This window comes from Ixodes scapularis, unplaced genomic scaffold (assembly GCF_016920785.2).
Source record: "Ixodes scapularis isolate PalLabHiFi unplaced genomic scaffold, ASM1692078v2 PGA_scaffold8__174_contigs__length_109621045, whole genome shotgun sequence".
NCBI classification, from domain to species: domain Eukaryota; kingdom Metazoa; phylum Arthropoda; class Arachnida; order Ixodida; family Ixodidae; genus Ixodes; species Ixodes scapularis.
Window position 1 is genome coordinate 97,809,492 of NW_024609883.1, and position 8,470 is coordinate 97,817,961.

Here is an 8,470-nt window from a genome sequence, read left to right on the forward strand (position 1 = left end):
TCCACAAATGCTAAAAAAATATGCACAGTATATCCAACACCTTGCCATACTCGCAGAGCAGTCGATATTGAACACATATTTTATTAACAAGTCTCGAAATGGAAACAAACGTGGTTAAGTTGTTCCCTTGCAGTCTTACCCGACATTATACCCTTAAATTTTTAACAGAAGGACTTTTCGTGTCAACTTTACGTCCCTGCAGCAAAGCCTTGTTTAGAAACAACAAAGTCAATGAGCTTCATTGACGTATGTTAAATAAAGACCAAACTTTTATGCGTAAGCAAAACTAACGTTCTTGGCGAATTTAACTGGCCAGCTCCCGCGGAATGCAACTCACTGGGAATTGTCTTCGTCGAGCTTCACGTTCGGAAGCAGTCGCCGAAAGTCTGCGAGCAGTTTGCGCTCGTACGCCGGACGGAGCGTCGGAAGTGAGCGGAGAATTCGTACTCCGTCGCGGAGACGCAGCTCCGCCGACTGCACGTTCCCCTCGACGAGGCGCCGTAATCCCCCGTTCCAGGCAGTCGTCATCATCCAGACGAGCTGGAACACGCGGACATTCATTTAAAATTAGACTGGTCTTTGGAGCCAAAAACAAATTCCTAAAAAACTGACTTTTTTTGAAAATGGTTATGTGAAAATCTACAGCTGTTTTTTGTTTTTTCTGATCTGCCAAGTTTTTTTTGTTTTGTTTTGAAGATTAATATTTGAGCCATGATATCAATTTTAATATCTATGTGGGCTGAAATTGCACTGAAGTTGATGCTAAAGCAACACTTTCTCAAAACACAAATTTTGAACTTTTTATAAATTTTTTTTAGGGATATCTCGGCATCTGGGGCAGAAAAGAATGGAACCTTTTTAGCAGCATGTAGCCAAATGTGCAAACCATGTAATGTTGGAAGCAGATTTTTCAAAATAGGTGTAGGAAAATTTTTAACAACTATTGTTTGTTTGCTTGGTAGCCACATATTGACCACTGAACTTCAGTGTGCTGTGAAGTCACTTAAATGGTTCAAAATCTAAAATGTGCTTCCAACATTGCATTCTTCATAATTTGTAGTATCCGATCATATGTTTAAAGGGCCCCTAAAAAGAAAAAAAAAGCTTGTTTTTAAACTGTGTAACTGGGACACGTGTGCCAAAAAAAAAAACAAAAAAAAAACTTTTACGAAAACATTTTTTTAGAACAATATTGACGGCGAGAGATTCATTTTAAATTCTGCGTGCAAAGTCCATGACGTCGCTGGTCATTCCGGAATGACCATCTTGGTCGTAACGGTGAAGCCGCTCCACCTCTCCTCCATGCGCCCGAAATGCCGAGAGGAAACAAGTGGAAAGGAGGTGACTGCCAACTAAATCGCATCTCGCACCATCAATATTGCTCTAAAAAAAATTTTTCCCGTAAAATTTATCTTTTGACACGCGTGTCCCAACCAAACTGTTAAAAGAAATCTTTTTTTTTTCCGAAAACTTTTTAAAACATTTTTTGTTTGTTTTTGGAAACAGTCTGGTTAATTACAATTATCCTGAGAACTAACCTACTAATTAAAAAAAATGACATATCTGAAATTGGCACAAAAGTCTGAACAAGCCTGTGCTGTTTCATTGGTCATGGCCAAAAGAAAACAAACAAAGCTCCAAGACCAGTGTTCCCCCTTAACACGACGTGCAGATGCCTTGTCGACGGAATCGATCGCCCCGCGAGGTGGCGCCATGCTTCGTTTCGCCTCGCGTCCGACTGCGGCAGACGTGCTATGTCTGCCGACTGCGGCAGACATAGCACGCGAAACGCTCCTCCAAAGGTCGCGCAACGCTCGTGCAACCTCGAATTGGCCTTGACGGCTCGTAACATCCGCCGCGGTCGGTCATAATACGAAACGAAGCGTAGTTCTGCTGCGGCTTCTTGGACGTGTCTCCGACTGCTGTGCTTACCGCGCCCTCAAACGTGGCTCCTCGACTTCCATCCGTAACGCATCTTTGGCTAGCATGTTTACCGTCCTCTATTGCCCGTCCATTAAAAGTGGCCCCGAGCTGGCAACCAATGGTGTCGCAGAATCCAGAGTGTCGTGCTGCCGGATTGCGCAGCAAGCACACCAGTTGGAGATGCCTTCCAGGCGCCGTAATGGAAGAGGGAGACCGTACAGACCTCTGCCTCTGGATAGGAACTTCCGTGCATCAGGCCGAGCTTCAGGATCTCTTCGACGCAGGCCGACAGTCCGGAATCGTCGCACGAATCCAGCAGAGCCTGTTCGACGCCAAATTGTGAGTCGGCAGATGTGTGGAGCGACCCTAAATTCTAGGCTAGATGCAAAATTCCCGCATATCGTGGTATCTGAGAAGCATCGTACAGTGGTGACCTCAATGGATGATTACCTTTCCACTCTTCTGTAGATAGTAGTAGGTCATGTTTATCTAGAAATAGTGCCAGCATGCTAGTACTTGAGCATGCCCTAGTCTCGAGTAGCACAAGCCTTGCGACTTGACTTCTATTTTTGACGAAAGCGATTTTGCGAGAAGTGGTTTTGAACATCTTAAAAGGCACCTGGCTCGAAGCTTCTTGGTGGCAAATTCTTCATTCTAGTTTTGATACGAGGCATTTAAATGAGACGCACTAGGCCATACTCCGTTTCATTTAAGATGTACCGCAGTGAGTGCTGGAAGCCTGAACTCTTAGAGCATTGGAAGTTGCTCCTGCTGCGTGCGAGCTTTTGCTTTTGGTGCAGCACGACAAGTCACTCGTCTAGCGTTATTTTTTCCCCATAATGCGTTCGAGGTTATAGAGCAGGTGAGCAGAAACCACATTGTCCAAATATAAATTAAAAATTTGTTTCCGAAAACAGAGAAACTGCAATAAAGTTGGAGTTTAGATCACAAGAAATGGCATATGCTTGTGTATAAAAGTGTTATAGAACTCCACCTCTATGGCAATGTGAAAACATTTTATCGACCATTTCCCCATCGTGAACCTACCTGGTCGATTTGCAATTGAAGCGGGCACTTGCTTCTGTTAGTTACGAACCGTCTGCTTTTAGTCACCTGCTTCCTCAGGTACAATCTAGTTTCATTTCCAGATATGCCGATCAGCAGAATGATGATGTACTAACCTGAAAGAGCATGTGATACAGCCTGATGACGGAGTTTAAATTAACTGTATTCTCGGCCATCTTCAGGCTGAGGCACTGACGGAGCAAGCGGCAGGCATGAGGACTGCTCTGGGTGCCGGCTCTCTGCGTGAAAAAAAAATTTAAATAAATGTAACCTTGTGTCATTTGTTTTCTTATCTCTTAAATACAGGGAATGTCAAACCTGCCAGACCTGCCTTAGACAAAGTATTCGGTACCATTTACGCTCGCACAGTGGCTTTTGTTGCTTGTGTAACTTCGAGCGACGGATTGCTTTTCCTCAATGCACCGGTAAGCAACTTGAGAAGTGCACTTCCCAGGATGCTGGCACTAGTGCTTGGTGTTAAAGACAAAAAAGAAACCCTCATATTTTTTTGTTTATACATTGACCCTTCTGTACTTCATTTTATACGCAGCAAGCAACACTGCCAGGGTACTGGCACAAGAGCGTGGCTTGATCTGGCGTCTCCATTGCATGTGCACTCATGAAAACGGGACATTAGATCAAGGCACGTGCTCGCTATTCATGAAACTGTGTAGCCATGACCTACAGAACTGCTCCGATTCTATCCAAGTACCTATAGGCAAGAATCTCTTTAAGTTGTCATTTGAAATTGGTTACCAACGTTTTACTCCTATGTCTAACATTCTTTTCAGGGTTGGGGGAAGCACGGGTGCATTTCTTCAGAAATTGCTTTTTGCACGTGTTCAGGCAGGCAAACAATCTTGCCCACCCGTGGCATTATTGAGGGCGGTGCACACAACTTGTGAAAAGCACTCGGTAGCCATTGCTACTCCCAACTCGCGTGTCCGACGTCGCGCCAAGCCGAAATACCACTGCCTTCAGGAAAGGCGTATTTATCCGACACAGTTTGCCCGCCCACCTGGCAAACAGTGACAAAGCCTTCGAGCAAGTCGGAGTCTGCTCCAGGGTAGGCTAGGACCTCGTCCACCACTCTCGCGGAGTCCTTGGCGCCGCTGTTGACCGCAGCTTCGAATTCAGCCTGGAGAACCATCAATGCCGAGTCCTCAAACTCTCGCCACTTTGGGAAGGCTTTCTTGTACTCCTGAGCTACTGACCGGACATTCCTGCGATGACAAAAGTGTGACGGTCAGAAACCAGATGCCCAAGGCCACGGTCACACTGCTCATATCTCATACAAAAGACATGTCTGGAGGCACTGTCCGAGGCGTGTTTCTCCCTGGTGTGACAATCCCGTCATGTTGGTCGTACAAAGACTGTCTACATACACGTTCAAAGCCTACATACGTGTATGAAGCGGATATGCTTCGAACGTGCTTGAGGCACATCCACAGAATTCTGCCATCATGTCTGCAGCGAACATCATGTGTTTTGTACGATGTGTAAGCATGCAGTGTGACAGTGGTTTTAGGGCTGCTTCTTGTACTCATCCGTTCCTGACCTCAGAATGCTGAGCTTGAGTTCCATGTCCGTGGCCTGCCTCGATGCGCTGACGCTGGACAGGAGTGCCATAGTGGCGTACGTCTTCAGCTGGCCCGCGGCGAAGTGGTGCCGACTACTCAGCGCCAGCTGAAAGCTGTGCGAGAACAACCTGAACTGCTGCTGAAGGCTGACCTCCGGTTGGAGAGCGAGGCTCCAGCAGGCGGAAGCGAACCACGCCTTCTGTTCTGCGGACTCGTACAAGTGGGCCTGGAGAACACGGCGTGCAGACTGCCGTATGAGACTAGATGCATAGGGATGGTCGTTGTGAAGGCAAAAGCAAGGGTCATCTTACAGGGTTGCAGACGTTGAAGATGGCGGATGCCCTTTCAGCACACTGTATGACGATGTCGTAGACGTTTTGGTTGTCACCTTAACGAAAAGTTTTTTGTGGTTATTCCATTAGCTCAGCAAAGGAATAACCGTTTTATGTAAGCTCCTATCCCTTTAGTATACAAGAGATGCTACTTGACAGCCTAGCCTGTTTCACTGAAATCTAATCATTGGCTCCCTTTGCTGATTCTAAATTATGTCCAAACTAACCAAATGGTCCGCCTGGTGAACACAGCTACGTACATGTTTTTGGTCCCAGCTATCACACTGGTCACAGCAGACGCCACTTATATTTTTTTTTCTTTTTTTTTCAGTTTAATATTGCACTTTTTGAACAAAATGTTTATGCCAACTCCTTATCTCTGGGTGTATAACAAAGTAGAAGACACTTTATGAAGTTGTACAATTGTCAGGGTCTCAACCTATATTTTGCTGTCTCTCCTCTAAACGTTCATCTGTTAATGTCTATAATGACTCAGTTCTTTTTACAATTTACCTCTCAGCATATCAGTGGTGTGTTGAGAGGCGCGATGATGTATCGAGTTTTCTGGAGCCCCCCCCCCCCCCCCCCCCCTTTCATAACTGTCAAGGTCCTCCAACATCTAATCCATCATGCACCACCCAAAAAAGTCAAATTCTGCCCACACTCATGGCGAGCAGACAGCTTTGTAAGAGGCGCTTGTCACGCTATTCTTATCTTGCAACAGACTAAGATTTTTTTCCAAGGCGGTGCCTAGATATGGTTACAAGCACGTATATACCGAAGGTGGCGAAGCACAGCCCTGCAGCGCACTGCAGACACTTGAGCTGAATGGCGGCCATTGATGGGTTGGTCTCGGGAGGTGCTCCGATCTGCCTGAGCAGATGGCCGACTAACTCCGTCCTGCGTGTCTGCATCGCGTAGCTGCACAGGTGGACGATGGCGCTGGTCACCTTGCGGTAGGTCGTCTCGCGTTCCAGGCCGTTGGACTGCTTCACGAGGGACACTGCAATGGCAAACGCAAAAAGCCAAGGTGGACGCCACGATTCGATTGCCAATCGAGCAGGCCCAGAAGTGCGTCGTCGCGACGCTGGTCGTCTTGGTGCATTAACAACAAAATGGTGGATTGACGTACGTCATGTGCAAACGACCTTATTGGGCATTTTCACAAGGCATCAATCCGCCATTTTGTTGTTGCCCTATGTCGTCAACTACAATGCCCCTGAATGTCCCATAGACGTCCTTCCGTCTTTCATGTATGCTATGGCATTCCAGGGACGTTCTTGTGTTTTGCATGACATACCTGCGAAACCACGAATACTGTCGGTGTGGGGTCACCTCATATCAGAAGAATGTGCATCGACCATATTTATTGTCGTAGCGTGAAATTGCTGAGTCACGCTCAGTATTTATGGTGCGGGACCCTCCGACCCTGTGACATAGAGCAGCACGCACCAGTAACATTTGTTTCGGTTAATATGGCGTGCAACGCCATATAACTGAAATTGTGTGCAACGCGCGTGTTAAAAGGTAACGCCGAAAGTGAAGCTGGTGCATGAGCTTTACCTTGGCACACCGGTGTACTGCAGAGAAGTGGCGAGTTCATGCGGGCTGCATATTCCCAAAGTCAGTATCAAATAGGGCTTCCGTTTCTTTCTTTTTTGCGGGTGTTTAGTTTTATGTATAATGGGAAACTGTGTATCACTAAAAGTTAATCGTCTAAAATATTTTGAAATTAGCTAGCTCCACATCAGAAGTTATATGTTCTATGCATCCAAACTTCTAATCAAGCTAAAGAAAATTATTTGCATTTGTAACAAATAAGAGAAACTGCAAACGTTTTGTACCGCGGGGAAACAAAAAATATAAATATAATTTTTTTCTTTTTGCACCGCACTTACATTTTACAACGAACAGAAATATGTATAGGACTGTTAAGTGGTTATAACTTGTAGTAGTAAGGTATAAGCTCACATAAAAAAAAGTAATTCCTTACGAAGCAAACGAGCAGCTTCCATAGCACTTGTGCTGTTATCCTCCTGAACAGCAATCTTCAGCATCAGGTACTGCCTGAGCACGTTGTCAGGACCCTTGTACTGCTGAAGAGCCTCCTTGACACCATCCAGCTTGCCCAGTTTGGCGCTCCAGTAGGCAAAACCTAGCTTAACGTCCGCCATGTCCAGCACGGAGGCATCATCGGGGTCATCAGCGCTAAACGCTTCATCAAATTCCCCCATCAGCATGTCGCAGTTCTTCAGCCATTCCACCGCGTCTTCGACATTGCCCGCTTCGGCCTGCTGACAACCGTACTGATACAAAAACCGCGCCAACTGCTTCAGCTCGTCTCTGCACTTAAGCTGGGCTTTGCTGCCTTGGACCAAGACGCGCTGGAAGGTTACAGACGCACGATCCAAGTTTTCGCTCTTGAGCTCGGCTTTGAGGAGTTCCAGGAGGACTTGAAGCGAGTCCTCGTCCTGACCAAAGCGAATGTACGCTCTCTGAAGGAACTCTATGGCCTTTTCCGCGAGACTGTTGGCCTTCAGGGACTTGTGGATGTCCAGAGCGCTCTTGACGGTCATCTCCTTGTGCTTGAGGATGCAATCCAGCGTGTTGGCGATTGACTTGTCATTGCCGCTTGTGTAAAGGGCTTCTAGCTTCTTGGTGAGGTGCTTGAGGATCCCGGGCTGATGCAGCATGGCCATGTCGAGGGCATTGACCGCTTTCTCCCAGTGTTCCTCCTTGTTCCAGCGAAGGTAGGCACATCCGAGGAGGTACAGGGTGTCTGCCTGGCGGTCGACGTTGGTCAGTTTCTTGCCCAAGCGGAAGGACTCTCGAAAGTAAGTGACCGCGTGCTCAGAGTGTCCGTTCTTGTAGCAATCGAGGCCCATGGCGAAAGCTCGAAGCGACAAGTACTTTTGGAGTTGGGGAAACTCGTCGCTGCAGACGTTTCTGGCGACGTAAAGGCACTCAAGCGTCGCGTCGGAGTGGAGCGCAACACGTGCGCTGTTTTCTAGGCGACAGATCTGCAGAACAGATTCTGCGTGGCGAACCCTAAGCTTATCGGTTTCAAGTCCGGTGCTGAGCTCTGCGTTCTTCAGGGCCTCAAGCAGTTCAGCGAGGCAGTGGGTGTAGATTTTGAGTTCCGCGTAAGATCGAAGCTTGAGAAGAATTTGAACGATCACTTCCAGCGTTTGGACTCTGGACTGTAGGGCGCGGACGTAGCGTTCAGAGTCGGGGTCATGAACTCTCAAGACGCGGCCAGTGATGTCCGTGAAAACGTCTACGCATTTGTTGAGCAACAAACGTTGCGCGTCCCCTGAAGACTTCGAAAAATATTCGTTTGTGATGATCCGAACGCTGTCTTCTAGGACCGACAGCAGTCCTTCGCTGCTTTCGGGATCGACACTGGTACCGAAGGCCTTCGCCAAACCGATCTTGATTTCATTGAACCGAAGATCGGTATCGGTCGTTTTTTCGCTTGAATTGATAAAGCACAAAATGTCACGCATCTTCTCCGCAGATTCTTTGATCATCTCTTTGAAATTTCGCTCGGTAGTCATGGTCTTTCCTGTT

General features: G+C 47.1%; 1 protein-coding gene across 1 annotated transcript; it reads right to left on the bottom strand.

Annotated features, from left to right (window-relative positions):
- Window positions 1-86: 86 nt before the first annotated feature.
- LOC8039180 (testis-expressed protein 11-like) lies at window positions 87-8,457 on the bottom strand. Its single transcript, XM_042287072.1, has 8 exons — window positions 6,894-8,457; window positions 5,679-5,903; window positions 4,880-4,956; window positions 4,547-4,794; window positions 4,007-4,211; window positions 3,105-3,227; window positions 2,147-2,245; window positions 87-540 (listed from the first exon to the last, which is right to left on the bottom strand). The coding sequence occupies exons 1-8, from the start codon at window positions 8,455-8,457 to the stop codon at window positions 334-336; spliced, it is 2,748 nt and encodes a 915-aa protein (XP_042143006.1). The 3' UTR covers window positions 87-333.
- Between the last annotated feature and the right edge of the window lie 13 nt (window positions 8,458-8,470).